The sequence below is a fragment of the Oreochromis aureus genome, linkage group 1 (assembly GCF_013358895.1).
Source record: "Oreochromis aureus strain Israel breed Guangdong linkage group 1, ZZ_aureus, whole genome shotgun sequence".
Lineage (NCBI taxonomy): Eukaryota > Metazoa > Chordata > Actinopteri > Cichliformes > Cichlidae > Oreochromis > Oreochromis aureus.
Genome location: NC_052942.1, coordinates 12,031,231 through 12,055,910, shown reverse-complemented (window position 1 = coordinate 12,055,910; position 24,680 = coordinate 12,031,231). Strand labels below are relative to the sequence as shown.

Sequence of the window (24,680 nt, the reverse complement as noted above, 5' to 3'; positions counted from 1 at the left end):
ATATTATGGTGGTTTGGACTTCTGAACAGGATGTTTCCTAGGGGAGATATTCTACCAGGAGTAGACCCTGCGGTAGATCCAGGACATCCTGGACATTTCTAGTTATCTTTCATCTCAATCCTTGGCATTGTCTGGCTCAGCAGTTACTGTGTGGTTGGTGGTTCAGGCCCCAGTTCCCAGTGTCTTTGGGCAAAATATTGAACCCCAGTCCACTGGATTGTGAGTGCATGTGTAATAGAAAGCAGCACAGAATAAATCGCTGTATGAATGGGTGTAAAGCACTATAATAAGTTCCGGCCCATTTACACTAGTCACTTGAGAAGTAGAAATTCCACTGCAAAATACCCAGCGTAGGTTGTAAGCGGAGAGATCCTTGAAGGTCTGTCTCTGTAAAGTTTTTTGTGTTCTTGGCATCTTTCACATGCCTTTTTTTTTTTTTTTCTCATTTTTGCAGAAGAGTGAGTTACACTGGTCTGCACCGGCAATTATCAATGAAACTTGGTGTGATTGTGAAAAAGACTCATAGCTGCTGATGATAGATTTAGTCAGTAAATTTGAGTAAAGTGCATCCTGTCCCTTTATTCTATGCCCCCTGAAAGGCAGCATGTTAATCCCAGTAAATAAGGGTCAGATCAGTAATGTGTGTGTAATGGTTCAGCTTGGCTATAGGATGATATCTGCAGTGACTGGAGAGTTATCCTAAGTATATCTGTATTTGACACATGAACTGCATGTGAGAAGGCAGATGTCTGAATCGGTCAGGCAGGACGTTAGACCAGCTTCATCGGTTTGAGTAAAGCCCAGCACATCTGACAGAAAATCTCCTGATGTCTGCTACACGTCTTGAAGGGCAACTTCGAACAATATCTCAGGCTGTTGTCTGGAGTTCATGTGTGAAAATGGTCTATGATTGCAGGCCAGAAGTGTAAGGTGAAAAAAAAATTTGCTACTCTCCCAAAAGGGGAAAAAAAAGGTGCTTTCATCATTTAAAAGGCAGCTTTGCTATCTTGTACACGACAGTAATAATATCTAGGAGACCTTCATGCCTCACGCAGCATCTTCATTTTGTAATCTAACTATGCCCCTGGTGCAAACACTTAACCCCTGTAACCGCACTTAACTCCAACGTTATTACAGCACTGTCTTCAGATAGCATTCCCTCCCGAGTCCCCACTTCTCCGAGCTGCCATGGATATTTTTTTCCAGAGTTATTTTAAGGGTCTCTTGTAGAGGGGTAGCATCCGGTTTCAAGTAAAATAGTAATTGAGTCTCCGTCCCAGTGTTGGCTCGAAGGCTTTGATCTTTCCCGTACTCCAGTGTTAAATGGTTTCCTCCAAATCGCTGTGAACACGCAGCGACTGGCTTCCCTTTTATCAACAGCCCACTAACTGCACCTCTCTGTCAACCACTTTGAAGCCAGTCTGAAAAGAACAAAAAAAAGAGGAACGGATGAGTCGTCCCGCATATATGTACAGTCCTCATAAATGCATGTTTTTAGCTGTAGGGATCTTGTTCTATGTTAAAGGCAGGGCAGTGGGATTATTGCACAGAAGAAAAACTTCAAGTTCTTTTGTGAGAAGAAACTGACAACCATGTTAATGGTTGGGTCTTTTTTTCCCCCTTTCTTATAGGAAAATAATTCTTATCTTTTATCTATATGTGACAGCAATAGGCCAGTGTAATAAGTCTCAAAGGGAGCTTTGAAAGTGGGGGGGACTATGACTCAGCTCTGTTGTAATTAGCAGAATTTGCATGCTGATGCTTATCTCGACAAGAGGAGAAACTGGGGTAGTTTGAAATGTTTTTGTGTCTGGACTGGTAATTGGCATCTGACTTATCAGAGGAAGATTGGCCACACTTGACCACTCAAAGGAGCCAGATCCAAACACTGTGATCAAGTGAATTGCTGGATGTGACCTCTGGCAGAGTTGTTCAGTGTGCCCTGCACTTTTATCTCTGGCTCTTCGTATCAACCGCTCTACTTAACTGTAGAGTGTGTGGAAATTGTACTGTAAGCAAGCCCCCCCCCCACCCCCCACCCCCACCCCTACACACCCCTTCTCCTTCTCTACTTCTTCCTGTTGTGATCAAGAAAAAAAAAAAAGAGCAAATAAATGACAGGAGTCAAGGACGAAATAGGCAAAGACCCAGACTTTGAAATCCAATGCTGATAAATTGCCGGGTGTTTGACTGTGCAAGGCATAGAGGATTATATCGATTTTTTTCTCTGTGTGTATATGTTTGTGTGAGTGAGTGTGATAGCTGAGGAAAGAGAGAAAAAACAGGCGCAAGAGAATATAATATTGTGTTTCATTAAAAAATCTCTAGGATATCTCATTACGGCCACATGATTTTCTTCAGTATGGGGGTTGGTGGGGACAGGGTGGAGCTAGCGGGTGGCAAAATGAATGTGCTTTCCTGTCTCAGATGACTATCTCATGTGTTGCTGCTCAGAACTTGGCCCCAATCTGCCTGGTGTGTCAACTACTTCCTGGCTACGTTTTGCCCAGTGCTTGCTGGTTTTACAGCCTCATCAGATAACTTATCGCCACAAGGCATCTGGAAGACATTTCCACTTTTTTTTCTCCCCCCCCTATGTATTATTGTTACTCCAGCTTTATTACTGTACAATGCTATCTCACATGAGATCTTCACAATTCTCTCTTTGTCGCGCTCACAGCAGCACTCGACAATGTTGTCAGATTTTTGAGTCACTTGTCTCATGCTACCGGCTTAGTTGAATGACATCGCAATGCTTTATGGGTCAAAAGACGATATGGATTTCCCCTCCTGTTCGTCTTTTCTGACTGCAGTTCAAAGGTTCGTACTGATTGGTACTATGTGCTGATTTCTGGCGGTATTTTAAGCGCGCCGTTTGTCTCTGCACTTGTTAGTTTGTTTGAGAGTACAATTTAAAGGGCATTTTACTTAAAAATAGCAGATAATGGCATCTGCTGCCATGGTGAGTTTTCTTTTTTCTCTTTTTTTTTTAAAACCACTTTTTTTTAGCAGCCAGAAAAGGTTAGTTCAATTCTCAAACGCAAGCATTAAGTGATGGTTGTAACCTTTAGTCCAACTGCTCAGTGGGTGTCCATCTAGCCCGAGAAACATGCTCTTTCTTGCCATTTTGCGTTCCAATTACTTTGCGTGAGGCAAAGTGGGTTTTTTTGTCGTTCTCTTGCACCAAACGCTTGCACTATCTCAAGACCAGCTCTCAAAGAATGCCTGTCTGGGCTGCTCTCGTCTCAGTGGGCCAATCCTTCATCGTGAGCCCATGGGGGAGGTTGATAAGCGAGGGAATTTGAGCCTCAATCAGTACTGGTTAATTATCACTACCAGATGAGGTGAGGGGGTTCCCCCATCCAACCAATCCCTCCTGGGTCTCCCTCATCACACTCGGCTGTTGAAAGCTCTGTCCAGCGTTCCATTAAAGTGTCTTTTTTCCCTTCTATTTTCAGTATTTGTGTCCAGTTTTATTGAAAGAAATATACCTGCCTCTATCATTTTGCCAAAGAAGAGTTTTTATTTTAGTTTATTTATTTGTGCCAGAGTTCATAATATGGCATACAGCGGTGGATATATAATTCAATAACCAGTTTAATATAAAATTGTGTATGTAATGTAGGCGAATGCACAGTCAAGAACATATTTTGTTTACAGGCATGCCACAGGGATATAAATATGCATATTTTGGAAACACAGGTTCCAAATGTAATTGTTGTAAACATCTATGAAAAACTGATGTTACACTAATGAGTGCAAAGCTTGAATTAGTATGCATTTAAGAGATTTTCCCCTGCTGACTATTTCTCCTGATCACCACTTGGCATTTTCATTGAACTGTGACATAAAAGGTATGTATTTGTAGGACTGATGAGAAAAGAAAAAAAAAAGCCAGATACTGCCTCAAAACCTAATTTCCAGTATTCCCTTTTGATGTTTGGAAAATACACAAACACACACTTTTATTTATTTATTTTTTTTAGAGGCCACTGCATGGATACTAAGAAGTTTAGGCTTCAGATGTTGCAGCTTACTTTAAATCAAATGCTCCTGCAAACAGCTGCTCTTAAAATGCTTATTAAATGATGGAAAATCAGTTTCAGATGTTCTAATTCTTTAAATCACTCAGTCCATATAATCTGTGAAACAAAGAGTAATGTTTACCACTGACTTTCAGAATGGTGAATGTTGTCTTAGCGTTGCTCGACGTGTCCTCCTCGTAGCTTGTACATTATCCAGTTTCTTGCTAACACTTCGTGTTGGGCCTGGTTTTAAGGACTCTCATTAGGCAGTGCATTGAAATAAGGCTCCAAGGTGGTCTTGGACTGAGCTCCTTTGCTACTAAGCAGGAAGTTGGGGTCATTTGTGCCTGTGTGGGATTAGTTAGTCATTAATCACTGGTATACTATACCCTGACACCATTACATTCAGTACTGTAAAGAGTTAAAAGGCCTGAATAAAAATCCTTCACTTAGTGTCTTCACGTTGGCCGTGGTGGTCCACATTTGAAGTTTTGCCGGCGTCTTGCACTCAGACTATTTGCTAATCCTATTAAGCAGTGAATCATTTCACTAAGATCTTTTTTTCTCCACCTGATTAAAAAGAGACTGACGTTTGTTTTAGAATACCATTTTCTGGCAGTTTGCAGCGCAACCAGAGCTGATGCCGTTGCGGTGACCCTCCTTCACTGGTGACCCTGTCATGTTGCCTCCGGGCCTCTGGAGCTTTACCATGGCAGCCACTATACAGGATGACGGAGAACTGTGAGCTGAAGAAATTGGATCCTTTCCTCTTTTAATCTCCCAGTTGAGTTGGTGCCAGCGCAGGACAGCCAGTGTGTGAGCTAGGCACCCCAGTCATTTTGTTCATCCCTGTATGGCTTGGCCTTAACTCCTCATTTCATCAAGTGCTGCGGGGAATGCTTTGAATACCAGAATCAGTGGGTTGTGGTATCCGTGATCAGGCTCATCAGGCATTGTTGAGTGCTTGGGTTGCAACACCAGCTCTCTTTTCCTTTAGCTTGACATTGTAAAAGATAGTTGAAGATGGTAAAAGTCATATAGTCAGATTATTTGGGTTAACCTCTAGAAAGCACGAATATGGACTCTCTACATAAATCTTAATTTCTTTAATTTAATATAAGTAAAGCCCAGCACATTAATTCGGGCGGGAGGCTGTGTTTTCTTAATTTGAAAAGGACACTTTTTCCCCTAAATAGATACATGCCTCAAATAAGCTTTTTCTCCTGTTACATTGCAGACACCTAGTCCTACCATGCTCGATCTTAGGTTCATGGTTATTTCCCTGAGGTGCTCGACGGTGACAGATGGGCTTTAGAGCAAAGTTTTGGGAGAAGGCTGGATGAAAGACTGCACAGAAAGAGACACTGACTCAGGGTGCAAAGATGAAGGAAAAGCAGAGGAGAGTGTGGGAGGGAAGAAGAGACAACCATTTCCATTAGTGTCATTTAAGCAGCCCGATGTTCGGCCTGGAAGAACAAACGGTGGAGATATGGAAATAGCACAGAGACGGGAGCCTGAAGTGTTCAGGTAAATTACAAAGGGCCTTCATCCTGTATCTATCTTTACCTGCACTGAAGGCCTCCATTCATCCCCGATGCGCTACTAACGATTTTCCTGGCTTGTTTTCTTACAAAGGGCTTACAGCCTAGAGATCCAGTGACATATTATAAAGGAGCGTGAAAGCAGCATAATGATAACAAGCAGAATCCATATTACTGTTTGCCCTTTACAGATGTAATTTCCCAGTGGTTTCAAATCTCTGCGAAGTGTGTTTACTTTTGATGATGTCCAGGATTTCCTCGTCCCCAAGTTCAGGCCACAGAAGAGCCTCAGTTGTTGAAAATGCGACTGGCTTCCAGAGCGCTCTGTTCTGTCTCAAGAGTGGCTCAATAAGGAGGGCAGTCACTATGACTGCTATCAGGCGGTGGGTCAATGAGGGAGGAGGCTTCCTGCTGGGCCAAGTGCAGAGTAGGAGAGAACAGGGGGTCTTTGTGCGGAGAACAGACCCTCGCCAACCCACTCTTTACTGCCTTCAGTGGGATTTTTTTTTTTTTTTTTTTTTTTCTTCTTACACACCCTATGTTACGAGGCTGACTTTGTAATTTGCCGCAGAAATTGTTAACTGGTATCTGGGGTCAGTGCATATGACCTCGCACAGTTGATGCAGACACCTTTTTCTACTTTTCTAAACTCTCACGGAAAGAGAGCAAGACGTTGTGGCTTACTAGTACACACACACACACACACACACACACACACACACACACACACACACACACACACACACACACACACACACACACACACACACACCCCCCTCACCTAGATAGTAATCTCTGTAATGTCTGAAATCGTGCTTTTAACATTGTCAGGACGTGGGGGAAATCCATCACTAGCCCCACATCTCCATTCTGTCTTCCTCATATCCGAGTGAGGGGGGGGGGGAGCACTGCAGCATATCGCAGCACCACCTTAAGCTGGGCTCCCAAACCTTTTATGACTGCGGAGAAAAGTGGATTTGGGACAGAGGTAACAGCCCATGCTTATCAAGCAGACAAGCCCATTTTCTAGCCCCTTGCTCTCCGCTCGACTTATTCTCACTGGTTGCCTGGTGTGGAGGTTTCTATTTATCAAACACAAACGGGTGGGGGCCCGAATAGATTAGACTCCTCACACTGTAATGTGGTTTCTGACCCCTCTCTCCTCCTCTAACTCTACAGCTGTGCTGTTAAAAGCCCGCTGTGTTTCAGTGCGAAACATTTCAGTAAGAAACATTTAAAGGTGCACTTCTCAGGGAAACATATAGCCATCATCTAGCTGTATGAGCGAAAGACAAAAAACAAATGTATACAAGAGACAGAAATTCCTGTCATTGCAAATTTACCTGATCTCCCTTCTTCTCATTATGTTCTGTTTCAGCAGGGTTTGGTTTTTCTGCACTTTGATGTATGAGAACATGAGTTCTGTTGAGTTTTCTGTCAGCGAGCACTTCACAGTGCATTGGCACGCCGCTGCTCGTTCTATTTGTGTTCATTAGAAATTTTTTTTTTTTTTTTCCAGGCTTATAACTCGGAACCTTGTTAGCTGCCAAAAGTAAACTTTTTTCCCTCAGCTCTGGCATAAAGGTTGAAGCTTGTCTTTACTCTAAGATACTGATGTTTGTGCATTTTGTTTGTTCTGTTTTTTAATCACATGTGGCAGATAGAGATCCTTGCTTCCTGCTGAGGTGCTGGCCTCATCCAGCCCTGCCCTGCTTGTCCTCCTCTCTTTTTTTACAAGGAAAGACAATTCAGGCTAGTGAATCTTTAAATATCGGTCACGGGTGTGGTTTTTCCAGCTCCTCCTTACGTCACTGGAATTGCTTTAGGTTAACGTTCAGAAGCCTGTATATTGATACGGGGACTTTGTTGTTATTCCTAAGGGACCCATTAAATTGGTGAAATATGGATTTTGCTCTCTGTGCTTTCATACATTTTCCCTCATTTTCTATAAATATTCTGAGGGAGTTTGAAAGAGATAAATTTGCCTTGAGTGGGTTATTTTTAGTTGCTTTCTAGAGGAGAGAAATTATACGCTGGCTACACTGTGCTTTATGTGAAACTTCTTTTATGATTCTTGTGTTTCTCTGCATGCTACAAAGACGGAAATATGAAATATGGTCATCGGTTTGGAATGCCGCTGTCACCTTTTGTCAAAATATTTGTTCAGTCTGCAGATGAGTCCAGGGCGTTCGGCATTGATTTACACCATCCCACCTTTACGTGAAACGTGTCCGTTTGAACTTTGGCCACTAACGTTGGCGTCCTTGTTTTGGAATCTGTTTGCAGATTTATTGGATTTAGTTTTGTTTATATAGCGACAAATGACAAAAATAGTTGCCTCAAGGTGCTTTATATTATAAGGTAAAGACCCTACAATAATAGAATGAAACCCCAACAATCAGACGACTTCAAATGAGCGAGCACTTGGCGATAGATAAGGAACTACTTGTTTCAAACAGGAAGAAACCTTCAGTAGAACCAGGCTCAGGGAGGGGCAGCCATCTGCCACGACTGGTTGAAGGTAATGTGAGGGAGAAATTGAGATTAGTGGTAGAAATGGTGTTAATGAGTCAAAGATTCTAACAGATAATAGTTAGATGCTGCCAAAAAGCCGATTGCCTGCCATCAAACTCCTTACACTCCTGGTTCATCCCAGTGCACAGACGTTGGTTGTTGTGTCTGCAGCTGAATGCAGATGGTTTGCCATTTTCTCAAAAGTAGAGCCGAAGCTAAGCCCTCCCCTACTGTTTCTGCGATTGGGATGAAAAGCTGCTAAAGGCAGCTGCTTTGACTCTGATAGGATGCTTGTAGGACCTTCAAGCCCATTCAGTTTTTTCCCTCAGATAGAGAGCAGCTGAAGATGCTCTTTTGACTGGAGGGGAGCCAAACCTGGGCACAGACGCTCTGCCCAGCCCCACACACCCAACTGTTCCAGCAGTGTAATGCAGAGATGATTAAGCATGTCATGGTGCTTTTGGTCCGCTGGAGTGACGAATTCCTCCCTCAAGTCTCTCTCCATCTGTCCTATACACCATGAGTCAAACACATTTGCTAGTGTTGTCACATTCTGCCCAATATGTAAGCAGGCTCGCTGTGAATTTATTGATTTCCTGAAATTAGCTACTTGCTTCAGTCTAATTACAAGCCACTCACTTGCCTCCTAAGAGCTGCAGTTAGAAATGTTTTGGGCTAGTTTAGAACATTGTATATTTTATTCATTACTGCTGTTTATTCACTTGAATTTCACTTCCACTTCTGCCTGGAGGGATTTTCAAAATGTTTTGAGCTCTTGCGCACTCTGTGCATTACCCGGCCTAATAAAGTTTTCTTTGCTTGCATTTACTCCGCAACTGTGGTGAAATGGCGCCACAGCAGTCATAAGAGGATATGTATAAAGTAACTGCTAACACAGATCTTTCTAAAGGGACTTTGCTCGTATATCAGGCCTTAATTCACGTTGTCCAGGGTCCCTGCTGTACGCTGAGACAGAATGCAGGCGCACTTCCTCTTCAGTATTCTGGTCTACTGATCAGTGAATTAGTGTGGGGTCTGACTGCTCAGTTTAGTGGGAAAACGGCTTACATTTATTTGCATCTATTTCTAGTTAGTTCAGTCACTTTCCAACAGCATTTTCTCTGTAATTGTTTGTGCTTTCAAGACAACTAAGTGCACAGAGGACAAGCATTCATATTGCCACCATAATGGACCGTGCATTATATTACTTCTCTCTTGGATCTCTCACTGGGGACTTGGCGCCACAAGGTAGAGAAATTACCTTCTAGTAGTTAAATAGCTGAACTATTGACACAGGATCCCTCGCTCGCTCTCACACTACTCTCTCATTTTCTGTCTTCATCTCTTTCTATCGCATTCTGCTCTCCCCTCTCCCCCGGAGACATGCCATTTCCTTGGAAGAGAGCAGGCATATTTTAAACTGCATTTAACACTCAGCCACTTATTTCACTCCATTCGTTGAATTATTAAAATACCTTCATACCCCTTTAATTATTTTTCAAGCTCTGCCCCATCCCTGCAGAACTGATAATTGGTGTTATTTATCTAAACAATACCACTGTGTGACTCTTACAGTGGGAGTGCTTGAATAATGGATGAGGTGAATGCAAAGCAATTTTACTTACTCTCACTTTGGCACTGTTCATGTCAATGTGATGTTACCATTTCTGCTCGAGGAAAGGAAATGGCAGCCGCGTTCCTGCGTGTTTACTCCTTCCCGCACGCTGTACTTATGATAACGCAAGACGTGATATTAACTTGCCAGGGAGGCTAGACTTGGTTAAATTTGTCAGTTCCTCTTGCCCAATTCCAGCGAGGCTTGTGGTTTCATAATAAAAAGCCTCTTTGAGGCTCTGGAATAAGGCCGAGGCACTTTGGCTGAAAGATAGAACGGACAAAAAGATGTTTTGGTTCGGGAACACTTCATTCAGTGTTTGGGGCACTTGGAGTCCTGCAGTGTTCTGTCATTTTTAGAATGAGCATTGAAATATGCCATTGATGTCAGCGACGTCTTAGAACATGCTGTGACCGAACTGAAAAAGCAGATAGTAGTGTTGTGCACTTCAGAGTGATTGCAAGCATTTTGTACCTTTCATCAACCCTCTGCTGCAGCCTAACCGCAAGCATATTTCTTTACTGATCTTTGATAGTAGTTACACTCGATTACTGATTAGTAATCCGATAATTGTTTCATATCACAATCTGAAGATTATAGAAAGAAGATCCATGTTGGAATCAGTGAAATCAAAATGGATACACTGGTATGATCTGACCATGTTAAATTGTGAATGGTTTTTACCACCTGCTACATGCAGGTGATTTATTTTGAAGAGACTGAACTTTCAGAATAAAATTCTTAGAGTAAATCGTATAGAAATATCAGCACTGTTCACATTTAAACTAACAAAAAGTGTGAATAGCTGTGGCGTAGTTTGATGGATAAACCTGCAACCAGCCTCCTGAAAGAAGCATCAAATATAATGTTATATATTGCCACTTCCTGCAGGAACTTTCAGAATAAAATCAATGTAGAAACAAGATATAGAGCACTAAGTCAAATTGTCCGACTTTTTAATCCACCGTATACACAGCTAATCAGCTGTTTAGAATGATTGAGAATGATCATCTGGGGAAAGTTCAGAAATGCATCCTTGATCATGAATCTGCCCCCATAATTGTGGTGTGATCTTTAAGGCACATCGCCCACCGATAAGCTGCTGGAGAGCAGCAAGAATTTCACTAATTTCCATTAGTGCTCAGAGAAAAGTGGACCTGATGTAAGATGTTAAACTTTGAAACTTTCTGTGTTGACATCTCTCTTCTCCCCTTTGTTGCTCCTCAGGTTCAGCAGTGCAGCCCTTCAGCCCCTTCTGGTTCACCGTGGAGCCCCAGGACACGCTGGCCATCCGGGGGAACTCCGCTTTCCTCAACTGCTCTGCACACAGCGACGCAGCCACGCCGGCACACATCGAATGGAAGAAAGACGGCACCTTCATGAGCCTGGTTTCAGACGAGAGGAGAAAAATACTGCCCAACGGCACGCTGTTCTTCACCCACGTGGTCCACTCTAAACATAACAAGCCCGACGAAGGAACCTACCAGTGTGTCGCCACCATTGAGAACCTGGGATCCATTTCCAGCCGCACGGCACGCCTCTCTGTAGCAGGTAAGAACTACTAGATTTATCAGCCTAGTCAGCGTGTGATACAGTCCAAACTCAACTCTGGTTTATGCTTTCAAATGTGTTGTAGTTACTGTTAAGCTGTTGATCACTCAAAAGCCACTGTGAGATTATGGATAGAGCCGAATATTGTTGAATAGTCTGCGTGTTTACCAGCAAGTGCTTTATAGACTCGCTGAACTCCCAACACGTGTTTGCACTTGTGCTGGCTGTCACATCAGAGTGAGTGTGCACAGTCAAAAGCTGATTGACAAATGAGGCGATAAGGTTTAGATAATCCCAGCTTTAACTTTTTGTCAGGGCTAATGAGACATCATAAGAAACAAAAGCTGTTTGTGCAGTGACTTAAAACCTGTCAGTCTTTGCTATGCTCCCCCCTGCACCACTGCATGCTATATGTGCACAGACATGTGGCGTCCGTATACATGAAAGGGTTTTGTGGTTTATTTTTCTTATTCTGTTGAGGTGCACGGCCATTTGTGCTTTCTTTTCTTTAAATTCCTTCACCTCGCCGGAGCCTGAATGCATTTCCCTACTGGATAAATGCTTGTAAAAAGGGTCTTTTTTTCATTACTCGCTCTACAGTGTGACCTTGTTCAGCTCGGGAACAGCAAGTGACGTGGGATTAGTAGGTGTTTTGAGTCAAGTCATGCCCCAAAATTCAATTTGCAGCTGCAGGAGCCACAGAATGCATTTACTGTGTGCTTTCTGCTCAGCCGTGCTCCGCCACATTTTAAAGACACTCGACAGAGACCTCTTGTTGACAATGGTATAGCGAGCCTCTCAGACGGCGAGCGCCTGTGTAAAGTTACTGTCCGCCTGCCATTCTGTTGCTTTTCATTTTTTTTGAATTGCAAAGTAATGAAGCAGTATGTTAGCATTGCAGAGATTGAAAAGATCTTTTTTTATCCTTTCTCCTTCACTCAAAAAGCTCGCGGTCTAACTGTGTGTGAGGCGAGATCTCGCAGATACGACTTCCCTTGGGAAAAAGGATATAATACTGTTAGAGTGCAGCAGGGTTTAAAATAAAACATCGGATGGCTAAATAAAAGATATCAGCATTAAAATGATCTGTGGAGTTTCCTTGTGAACAGATAAATTAGATCTACATTTATTTTCATGAAGACAAATGTGCTGAATGCACTTTGTCCTCCAATTTCATCTACACTGTGTGCACGTTTACTAGGATACAGTCTTTGCTGGCACATTATAGTGTTTCTAAGCGAATTATCACCCCTCCCTGTTGCATGCACGCCCGTCTTTGTGTTTTGGAAACAGGGATTTGTGCTACTATAAGTCAAAAACTCCACGGGGTAGCTTTAACTATGCAATGTTTGGCATCAGTGGCACAGATTTGATCAAACTTTGGAGGATGACATATTTACAGAAATGTCATTTTAATGAGAAGCTTGGAATAATTTTTACAGCTGCCATTTACTTACTCCTGCAGCAACAGGGGTGGGAGACAGGTGCTCTTGGAGTACAAATAATATCTCCCCTCTGCGCTCGCATATAATGCAAAAGGGACTTGTTTAGTTCTTGTTCCAAGATGTGTTTCCGCTTTGAGACAGCATCACAGCCAGTGGGATCTGTCTGGGTCAAACATGATGGGATGTTAGATTCAATCAATTTCTATTTGACGAGAGTAGCAGGTGAAATCTGTCAGCTTTTATAGGCCCACGTGCACATGCGGGCTCTGGGTCTCGCTGCTCACATGGTAATTTATAGACTTAAAAGCTTCAGCCACCGTGCATGTGCATATAAACACAGACGCATTTATGGTTGCGCTTACATAAGCCCATACGCGCGCACACACTGCTGTATCTCCAGCTGTCTGGCAGGTGGCCAATAAAAAGGTTAATTGCAGCGTAGAGAGAGCAGGCCATTAGGCCGCCATCAGACCCTGGAACGATGGCGCAGGCAGGGGTGGAGTGGGCGTGACCTCTCCGATGTAATGACGGAATGAGTCACGGATGGCTGGCGTGGCAGGGAGCATATCTGACAAATACCGGGGTAATATCTGGGATTGATTGCGAGGGGACGTGCTGCTCATTCTTCTCGAGCAAACGCTTCTACTTCCACACAGCGACGCAATCGGGACAGCGCCACGCTCTCCAGCTTTACCTCTTTGCTCTGATAGGCTCCACTACCTGACTTTTTTCAGTTCTGTTTGTTTATACGCACAAAGTGAAGTTGGAAATAGTATTTAGATTCAGTGAAAAACAAAAAAACAGAAGAACACACGAGAATGTAACCAATCGGAAGGAAATCACTGTTTAAAATGCAGTGAAAGTAGCACAGCAATTCAGACTGTTTCGTATCATTCAGCTGATGTGGGAATTATTTTACAAATGACTGTATGTAAAGAAATAAAACAAATTTTCAAGTCCCATTTTATATATTTATATAGAGAGATATTTAAAGGATTTTTTTTCTGTTTCAACATTTATTATTTTTCATATTGCCTAGCTCTGAGCTCTCATTCATGTACACACGGTAAGATCTCTCTGCCTTGTGTTCCCTCTTTGCTCTTGCTTTGTCATCCAGTCTGTCTGTGTGTGTTTTAGCCTCTGTGTGTGCACAGTCAGATAGTGTGGAAACACAAGCAGGGCTCAGATGAAAGAGAAGGGGAATGTGGCCTAGTGGGGCGCAATCTTATGCATTCAGTTTGAGTCTGTGCGAGAGAGAAAAGGAGGGAGGGGGGGAGAGTGAGAGAAATTATAGGGCAGAGAAGGAGCGAGCGGTATACAGCGGTGATAGCCAGGACACAGAGCGAGACGCGCGTAATGAGAAATCCCATCTTAACTGTCTGCTGTTCTCCCACGCAGCCGCCTCTCCTCCCACCGGCACGCTTTGAACTCAGCCCTCTTTAAGAATCGCTTGAGGTGAGCCCCACCTCACTGCCGCTTAACAGGGAAACCCCCAAATGAGAAAATGGAGAATTTATTTTGCCCTCTCACTGTCTTGGAGCCTATTTGGTTTGTTTTTCCTTTCTGACGTCTGTGTATGTACATGAGGCAGTTCTCTGCAGAGCCAAATCAGTGCTTCACCTCTGTTCTGCTGCTGCACTCTCTCTCTTTCTGTCACCTATAGGTTACTCCGGCATATAAAGATGGCAAAAGCCACTTATTGCTTTGCTTTGCCCATAGTGGCAGAAATTATAAACTGAACACCGGCACCCTTCACGTGTCACATGTGTCGCCTCATATTTAATAGTACTCATCCTTTGATAGAGTCGGACGCCCTTTGAAGGATTTAGGAGTGTCGGCGGATTCTTTAATCCCCTTTTTTTGATGTATTTTAATCTGTTTTTTGACGAGGGGGGTAGGGGAGGGGGTGCGTCACACCCCCGGAGAAATGACGGCTTGAAAATGTGGAAAAGGATGATTGCATCACCGTTGCAGGGGGAGCGCTTTGTGCTGTTGTCGGAGGCACTTTGTTGTACTTGCAGTTAAGTTGACATCTTTACATATTGTGAATAATCACAAGTCAGCTGTGTTTTCACAACATAAAATGGATGTCAGCCAAACACGGATCAAGACGTTCAATTGGGATGAAACATAATAGGGCACTAAGGTTGCCATGGTTAGCAAGATTTTCTTTGAATGACTCTTTTGTGTGTGGTACATTTTCTACGTTCAGTGACTCGGGTAAATAAAATGGTAAAAGGCTGCAAGGGAATGCATGCATACATGGCTTTATATGCCCGCTTTGAAAAGGATATTATCTGAGTTGAGTGATTTTGTTTTGTTTCTGTTTTTTTTAAAAGCAGCATATCATTACCTTTCACTTAAGGACAGGCAGACATTTTTTTTTTTTTTTTTAGCCCTTTAAGGCGCGATTGCGTCGTGTTTTGACAAACTCGCACATTCACCAGGTGGCTCGAGTAATATGCTTTGGCAGCTCGGTTTAATCTTTGTTAAAACTACCTCGGTGCATTCTGCTCATCACATAGAGCCTTTCCTCCAGCCATGACAGGGACTGCTGCAGTTCAAGTTTCTGTTGAAATATTAAACTCAGCATCGATTGTATTTATAAAATGTTCGTCAGAGATGGACATGGCTACTTTAAGGCGAATACTGGAGCATATTTTGAGAGAGTTGAGTCATCAGTTATCGTGGCCATCATTGTGTAGTGGTTAGGCCACATGGTGTACATGGTCCTCCCACTTTGAGACTGGGAGAAGACACAAACCCTGCCTCAGGAGGGTCATAAGCTAGTGCACTTCCAGTGGGAGTGGAGTGGTTACCCGTTTTTAGCTAATGCTCCCAAGCTTTGCTCTGCGTTGCCAAGGTGCATCCATAGTGTTTTCCACTTGATTGTGTCATATCATATTTGATTTTTCTTTCCAGGTTTCCTACTTCCTGAATATTTACAGTTTGTCTCCTGGCGTCTCAGATTAGCAAGAGTACTTAGAAATACATGTATCGGGATGGTTTTATTGGCCTCTTAAAGCTTAAGAATGACCATTTTAGGTTTACATGCAGCTTGGATACATACCCATCTGCACTTACCTGATTTCTGGAACACTGTATAAATGATTTCTACTTTCTTTGTGTTTTATTTTGCTGTGAAAGCTACTTTTGGCTGGTCCCTTATTCACAAGTTGGTCAGAACAGTGGGCAGCTCTGCATGTTTGATTTAGCAGATTTTTTTTTAGGTAACTCCGGATGTCTCTGTGACTCAACCACAAAAGGATTTTTCTTTCCTCCGGGAATCAGACTTACTTGTGCTCTCTGCTTGTTAGGTGAATGTATAAACCACTACGCTATAATTGTGTTTATTCTGTGAAACATTAATGATACTTAATTGTGAGAATTTTTTTTTCTTTTCTTTTTCTTACCAATTGTGTGTCTCTGTTGGCTAAAGTCTAATTAGGTCACTGGAGAGCATGCGAGTCCTCCTTAGATATTTATGTTTTCTCCCTTTTTTAGGATCAATATATTAACCTCACCCTGATTATAATAAACACACAAAGCAAATAAAATCAAGGACAAACAAATACCGGTCTTTCCCTGCTATGTGCACCGATACAGCCCAATCAGCTCACGTCTAACCACTCACACCCACGAGCTTCTCAGCTGTTCGCTGAGGGTTATGCGTTCACTTCATTCATTCACTGTATCTACCTGATAAACTCCTCTACTTCCCTTTCTTTCCTTTGCCTCTCTCACCTTTGTCTTGCTTTCTTTGTCAGTTCTCTGAGTCACTGAATCACCCTCCTGTCCTTTCTTTTTACTCCCTTTACTACCCCTCACAGTCTTCCATTTTCTCTTTATTATCCTTTCAGTCCTCCACCTTTCAACTGCTTCTACACACCCACCGGTATTCACAGGCTCTAGCACTCACCCATTTTGCAGGCCCACAGTGGCCACGGCAGTTGCATAGCTCCATCTAAAATATAGAACAATAAATCTCCAAAACAAAACAAATCTCAGAGGAGCTCCAAAAAAGAAACAAACCATCCACGTCACTGTTTTTCCTCTTGAATTTTTTATTGTTTTTGAGAGTGTCTACATTGCAAATCTTGAGTATGTCAACAATAGGATGAATTTTTAAAAAATTACTGAGTTGGAATTCAAAGACACCGATGCCTGAAAGCAGTTGGTTTGGTCCCACCAATTAAATTCCTGCAGTCTCTACGTATTGCATATATTAAATGATTGTGGACTGATATGAATCAAAACTTGACTGGTTGACAGAGACGCGCAACCCCAGGGTGGTGATTTTTACTCATGTCCTGTTTACAATTGACACCTACAACAGTTGTAGATGGATCCAGGCTTTAATCTGCAACCTGCAGTCAATTTGTTGTGATTTGGAGCGACTGTTTTTAAAAATTCATGTCTCTTCAAACGCAGTTAGGTGCTGTGTAGGAATAATATTACCTCAAATATGCAGTAGTGTATTTTAAATTTCTATATAGCCTGTCAGGCATTACAGTTACCTTTGATCTGCATGCTGACAGATGCCTTCACAGGCATGAGCTTGCTCACTGCAAGAACCATAAGCAGGATAACAAGTCCCTGTCCTCAGATGAATGAATCATTACCCCACACTTTTTCAGATGCATGACAAGAGAAACAACTGTAATGCACAGTTTGCGTGACTGTGGAAAGCAGGATAAGATCGACTTGGCTTTCCTTTATAATTTTGGCATTCCAGTGTAGGCCGATAAAGTTGGATGACCATCCAGACACCCATCTTCATTTGCTTATCCATTTCAGGGTTGCCATTGGCCTGGAGACTATCCCAGCAACCTCTGTGCAAGAGGCAGGGTACACCCTGGGTGGGTCGCCAGTCTGTCGAGTTGTAAATTTGATTGATGGAATTTTGTTCTTCTTTTGGATGGACAGAAGAATCTAAAAATCCAAGCATAGATTCTGGTTGCTTCCAAATGCAAAAAGGCGTTTCCCACTGATGCCCAATTATGAGGCTCTTTCCTGCTGAGTTTAGGGTTGTTGCAATGATGAATTGTTCTGTCCCGGAAGCAGTGTCAGGATCACAGTGGATTCCATTACCCTGATTTTCATCTCTCTCTGGCACATGTCAGGAAAGAGTGAAGTCAGCTTGAGATAAAGGCGAAGAAAGAGACACTTGGGTGCTTTTATCATATGTTAAGCTGAAATTGAAAACAGTTAGCTATCTTGGGGACAAAAGTCATGAAATTGGGAAATACAAAGAAGAAAATAAAAAAACAAAACAAAACAGAAATTGGTATATGAGTAGTTGGATCTAACTGTAAAGATGAGACTAAATAGGACAAAGAGAAAGAGGACGGAGAAACTCGGCAGCTGAGAAAAATATGATGCATGATGTAGGATATCTTGGTTGAGGATGGAGCTTTTGGGAAAGATCCATCTTTTTTTTGCTCTCTAGAGGCTGGCAGTGGGAGAAAAGTGTCGGCAGGGAGTCTGTTGGGCTGGAGGTAGATGACAGCCTCCATTTTACGTGTATTCACTGACTGATTAGGTCCTCTGGGTAGGTGGAGAGGCTGATGGAGACAGCCCTATCTCTACTCTCCAGACACCACAGTGTCTAGTGTGCGGTTTTGTGTGTGTGCATAGAAATTTACACCTACGCACTTAATTGTCTTTATGTTTTCAGAATTTTTCCAGTTGAACACCGGTGCAACAGAAGTTTGTTGCTACACACGTTACCTGCTTCAACACAGGCTTGTTTCAAGCTTTTTTTTTCTTCTTTTTTTTGCAACAACTTAATCTTATTCCTATAAATTGTCTCCCGAAAAAGTCCTCATCACATAGGTCACTGCTAAATCAAGTTTTTTGTATAAAGAGTTTTTTGTGTTTGTTTCTTTGAAGAGGATCGTCTGTTCTTCTCAGTCACATATGCTGCTCAAATGTTAGATGAAATATGGCATAAAATTGAAATTGTAAAGGTAATCGCTGTAAGTCAGAAACTCAGGCTTCACACTGCTTTAAATGTTCGCTTTCCCACATTTTTGTATCCTCAGGCACATAGCTCTCTGTGAGCATGTAAGCCTGCCCACCTGCACTTCAAACCTCCTGTTACAGAGGGGCAGCCAATCAAAAGGAAACTCAAAGAAGAGTGGCCTTAAAGGAGGGAAAGTGCACAAGTGCAAGGGAGTGCACAACCAGCAACTGGACAATTAAAAATTACTGGCACTGCTTTTACTTCGGATACTGTTTCTCATGTAACCCTGTCCATTTATCTGGGCTCTGGACCAGCACTGGGAGGAGACTAGCTTGCACCTGCCTGAGGCTGTGGTCTATGACTCCTCCCCATCTTGAACCCAGGATCATTCCTGTGTACTATGACTGTAGGGTGACCACTAGACCGTAAAAATGAAATGTTTAAGTATGAGTTAGAGCTCAAATATGACCATTTATACTAGTTACCTGTTGACTTTTTTTCTTTCTAGAGACCTGGAGCTGCAGACTTACTTGTGGGTACATGGATATATAGAGAAAACACACCAACTCCTCTGTGAAGTAAATTCCACAACAGTGCTAAAAGTAGCACAAACATACCCTCAGAGATAATTTCGGTGTCTGTGCCAGATTATACCCTACTACACGGAGAGTGTTTGAAAAAACAAAATACCTGGGGACATTTTCTTCGCTACAGTGAAGCCGCAGTGAGAATTTCAAATTAAAGTGAAGTGTCCAATTGAGCTGAGAACATTTCCAGCCTGTTTCTGCACTACGCTGGTACAATTACGATGTTCTAATGACAGTGATAATTGACTGCTGCCGTCAGCGGGTGGAGATAAACTCGTAATGACTTCCCAAACTCACTCTCTTCTCCTCTGTGTTTTTCGGGGCCTCTGCTCCCCACCGTGCACCTCAACTCCCCTGCCAGCTGAACTTCAATTCACAACTGTACATAGTGCATCTCCCAGTATGTGGGAGGCATCTGCACATCAGTGAAGAAACTTCACTGCTCAAGGCTTTCCACACAACCTTAGAGATTTCCCTTAAATGTTCTCATTTTGTCTTTGGACCCAAAGGATAGAATCACGGCATCGGTTAGAATTTGGCTGGTTGCACATCATGTTAATCAGCTTGAGTGTTTTTGTCTTTTATAGACATCTTGCTACCATCTGCCCTAATATATCTACTAGTACTTGAACAGCATCATTTCAGGATCTCTTGCAATTTTGAATTGTGCATCAGCGGCTATAGTTGTGTGTGGGATTTCCTTGAAATGTGTTAACAACCTCGTGGGATGAATTTAACACTTTTACCACATTTTACTAAAGCGAAACACTAAATAAGACTATCCAAAATCTGAATTTGTCACATTAAAAGGAACATCACAGGATATGCTTTTACACCAAAAAGCATATTGAATAAACAACCAGAAATTAACATTAATGCTGCAAGATGTTGGGGAGATAAATGAATTTAAAATATCAAAATTGAGCTGTGGTGTCTGGCACCTAAATGTTAGCAGCAGATCCTAAAATCCCTGTAAGTTGTTAGACGGGATCTCTGTGGATCTCACAGATGCTGGATTGTATTGAGATCTGGGGAATCCAGAGGCCAAGTCAACACCTCAAACTCGTTTTGCTCCTGAATCGAATTGCTTTGTGTGAGTGTTTCCATAAAAGGGTGCAGGTAACTCAACAGACCAGGCCAATTTCGTTGATCCGTGGTCCAGTTCTGATGCTCACGTGTGCATTGTGGGTGTTTTTTACCAGTGGACAGGGGTCAGCATGGACACTTTGACTAGTCTGCAGCTATGCAGGCACATACACCACAAACTATGATGCACTGTATATTCTGACACCTTTCTTTCAGAAATAGCATTACATTTTTGGGCTATTTGATCTACAGCAGCTTGTCTATTGCATCAGACCACACGGGTCAGCCTTCCATGTGCATCAATGAGCCTTGGCCGCAATGACCTGTCGCTGGTTTACCACTGTTCCCTCCTTGGGCCACTGTTAATAGACACCAACCACTGCAGACAGGGAACACCGCACAAGAGCTGCAGTTTTGGAGACGCTTTGACTCTGTCGTCCGTTCATCACAACGTAGCCCTCGTCAGACTCGCTCAGATCTTTACACTTGCCCGTTTTTCCTGCTGCTAACGCATCAGCTTCAAGGGCAAAGTGTTCACTTTGGGCCTAACACATCCCACCCTCTAACAGGTGCCATGATGAAGAGATAATCGCTGTTATTCACTTCACCTGTCAGTGCTCATAGTGTTATGCCTGATCGGTGTAGTTGTGTATAGAGATTAGAGACTGATTTAGAATAAATTCTTCACTTCTCTCACCTACCTGGATTCTCGTTGAGCAAAACCGAATCACAATAGACTGCAAAGAATTTTTCATCAAGTATTTAAAAAGACAACTTGAGCCTCTGAAAATGGTAGACTGTGTAAAAAAGGCTGTAATTGCTAAACAGTTTTTCTTTTTAAACCTCTACAATTGAAGCTGAAAGTCTGCACTCACTCACATCTTCATTGTGTCTTTTCAAATCCACTGTGAAGGTGTACATAAGCAAAATTACAAAAATGATGTCATTACCATTACAAATATTGTATTCTGAATGGAACTGTGTTAAAATACAAAGCTCAGAGTTAATGGAGAGTGACGTCTGTGGTAGGAGGCAGATCTTACCAACCAAACTACTTACAAATGACTTCAAATTACAAATTTGACTTTTAACTGTGGTTTGGCAGGATGATGGAATGGTGGCGTCGACAGGTCTCACAGTATGAAGGGACACGTAGACCTCCTCAGGTGACTGTGCACAGCGGGGTTCACTCCTAAATTTAAAAAAGGAAAAGGTTACCCGAGGAGAGCGTTATTTAAAGCGATAAAAAGTTTTTGCAGCGAGCGGTCTATCACTCTAGCAGCTTCTCTGAATCCACATTAAAAAAAAAAAAGAAAGAAGAAGACACCTGGCTGCACTTGAGAGCATTTTGTTTATCCTTCCCTCCCTCATTGACATTCACTGGTCATGTCTCCTACCTTGTGGTTCTTCAGATAGAGACACGTACGCTGTTAGGGACCAGTGTGCTCATCCACGTTGCCCTTTCATCTCGCAATCCCCGTCCAAGTGAGCATACATGAGGCAGTTTTGGGTTTTCATACTAAAGCGTCCCCATGTTTCAAAGCCAAATTGGTCTTCATAGGGATTTTGAACCCTGAAAGAGAGTTCACTCACAGTTTTTTTTGATGGCTCCCCATGCCTCTAGGAAGTCTTTTGAAATACACCTCGGCATTCATCAGGCTGTCGGGGTGGACGGCAAAAGTGAGATTGGGGGGGAGAAGTTTTTATGCCACGTTGATAGGGACCAGCCAGCCTGGAGTTTTCATATTCAAGGTCACTTGTTTTGACAGCTGTTCATTTAGTTTATAGGGAGTAGTTTCATAAAAACCCATCCCAATATCAATGCTTTTATGAGCCTCCTCACTCAGTCACTCCTGTCTTGGCAGAAATCGGACTAAATAATGACAGCATATCATATCTTTTATAGGACAGCTTATGTATCATGGTCTATTGTGAGTAAATGCGATTCCAGGGTGACGGAGATGGGATTTGATTTTGTTGCTCTAGATGTAAATAAAATATGGTTGAAATGCATATTTTAACTCTCCTCGGCTTATGCTGAAGATGCAAAAAAAAGAAACTGTGTGTGTGTGTGTGTGTGTGTGCGCGCAGCTGTGTTTCATTGTTTATTCTAAACTGAAAACGTCCTCGCTTTGGGCATAGATGGAATATAGTGAAGAAACTAAAGTGTGAAGTGCCCAGAGCATCTCTGCTTCCTGTGCTTCAGAGATCAACATTATTTATGGGTTTCCATAAGCACTTAGGGATATTACGATGGCAGTAGGAGAGGTGGGGCTTGCACGGAGAGGGCTACGTTTAAGGTGTGAGAGGTGATGCCTTGAAAACTTATTTCTCTCCACTTCCGCTCAGTTCACATCCCACGCTTTCCCTTCCAGCTGACCGGATTTAACCTTCTCCAAGAATGCCTTTTTAGTGCTCAGTTCTCCATCTGCCTCACTTAAGGTACATTCATTGATATTTTTTTCCCCCTTCAGTGACAAAGAGGCTTTGTCTCTCCCCGAAATGGCCACATTCTGCTTGAAGACCCTTAATGGAAACTTCATTTGCATTTATTTAGTTGCTTTTACGCAAAATGCACACATTCCTCTCTTGGTGTCACTCAGAGCTAACACAAGGGATGGGGGAAGAAGGGAGTTTTGAAGGTAGCAGGCTGGATGGGTGGTACTCGTCACGTATTCTCATGCGTTCTACAGAGCGACGGTGACAAACATAAAGGGCTGAATGACAAACCGTACGTGCTCTTCATCTAGAATGAGGACTGTTTGGGGAGCCTTTGGAGCCTGTTCAGACCTGCTTGAACACTGGAGTCTGTCTTAATGCGCAGGGGCATGGCATGTGGGATGCAGGCAAGAGCTGTGTGAGCGAGAGCGACGTGTGAAAAAGGAGAGTGCGATAAACAAGGGGAGATGGAAAGCAAGGGAGTGATGAGCTGTTTCGTTGAGCGCTTCGGCTACGTGACGGAAAGTGTTTGAGTGCGTATGTGTAGATCCTCCTTTCACCGAGTTGCCCTGAACTCTGTGTGTGAGGGCCCAGGGGAGGGTGTTCAGGCTTTCCCCGCCGTCCCCACACCATGCTGTCACTTCATGACTTTTTGATTAGTGGATGGTGAACTGTGGAGGTGTCGAATTAAGGAAGGAGTGTGTGTGTGTGTGTGTGCACCCGTGCATGATTTCAGGGCAGCGTGGAGGCGTTTGACTCGCTGAGTTGAGTCTGATGAAACTTGATTGATGATTTAAAAAAAATAAAAGCTTGCGGTGTTCAAGTAGAGGCTTCCTGCTGTTAGTCTTGAACTGTGTTGTTACGGGATTGTCTCATATAACTGTTTGCGTGCTTCCTTGAAGATTGTGGAATATCTTGTGCTCCAAGGTCAATATCACCTCTGTTTGCTTTCTTTCTCTCACACGTTGACAGGTCAGATGAGGCAAAACAGCACCACAACAGCACGCCTTCCATTCTACACACGGGCAACCATTTTTGCTCTCATCGTCCATCCATCTCACCTTTTAGATGTCTTGCGCGTTGGCCCTGCATTTTAACCCTTACCTATCCTATCACCTCCTTTTACATTTGCAGCCAGGTAACGGAAAACCAGCCTGCATGTAGCGGTTTCATATGAGCACCTGGCTTTCATTGCTGTGGATACGTGCGGTCGTGTGGTTAAAGGACAGTAATGCTTTCAGCTTGTATCATTGTAATGTGACATTTAGTTTGCTGGACAACACAATGTGCAGGCAAACAAATTGTCAAATCTATACAGTTAACACTGATCGGCACAGCATCTGCTGCGTTTGAAGGAAATGCGCTGCAGATGGACTGAAGTAATTGCTATTAATGCCAAACTGTCAGGCCGACCAGGTGTTCTACAGATCTGTTGCGTCCTTTTCCATTAGGCGTCAGCGACTGATTAGACTGCCTTCATGTTGCTTTGCATTATTCCTGATATGATTATTTCAATCAGAGTGCATTGTTTTCTTCTATGTATGAAAAAGCACAGCTGCACATTTGCCCTCAGTAAATAATATATCCATTTCATATTTCCACATTTAATTAACAACAATAAAGCCGGTGAGTGAAGAGACGTACTCTGGGGCTATGGACGCTTCACACTCTGTGATCCTCATTCAAATACTAATCTTGTCCTCCTGCAGCCTTTTCAATATGTGCATTTTGCTTTTGCAATGTTTGATGTCTGTGTTTGCGTTAGTTTGTTTAGTCGGCATTTACACGCGGCATCTGCGGCTCGCCAGACATGGCTAATGAACTTTGAAAGTGTGTTGTGTTTTATGCATGTCTACATGGAGAGATTGGTCTTCTCCGTTTGTCAGATTCCTTGTTGAAATATGAGCGGCTG

At 42.9% G+C, this 24,680-nt stretch overlaps 1 protein-coding gene and 1 long non-coding RNA gene across 9 annotated transcripts in view; one reads left to right on the top strand and one right to left on the bottom strand.

The window, feature by feature from the left end:
• The window catches only part of LOC120437376, a 158,798-nt gene that overhangs the window by 22,462 nt on the left and 111,656 nt on the right, over window positions 1-24,680 (bottom strand). The window contains exon 3 of the long non-coding RNA XR_005611067.1: window positions 2,656-2,661. This is a non-coding gene — a long non-coding RNA (uncharacterized LOC120437376). The remainder of the gene's footprint in view (window positions 1-2,655; window positions 2,662-24,680) is intronic.
• neo1a (neogenin 1a) overlaps window positions 1-24,680 on the top strand; it is a 151,694-nt gene that overhangs the window by 43,180 nt on the left and 83,834 nt on the right. For all 8 annotated transcript variants that reach the window (XM_039607786.1, XM_039607714.1, XM_039607664.1 and 5 more), the window contains exon 2: window positions 10,923-11,246. In XM_039607786.1, the coding sequence (XP_039463720.1) occupies window positions 10,923-11,246 (324 nt within the window). The remainder of the gene's footprint in view (window positions 1-10,922; window positions 11,247-24,680) is intronic.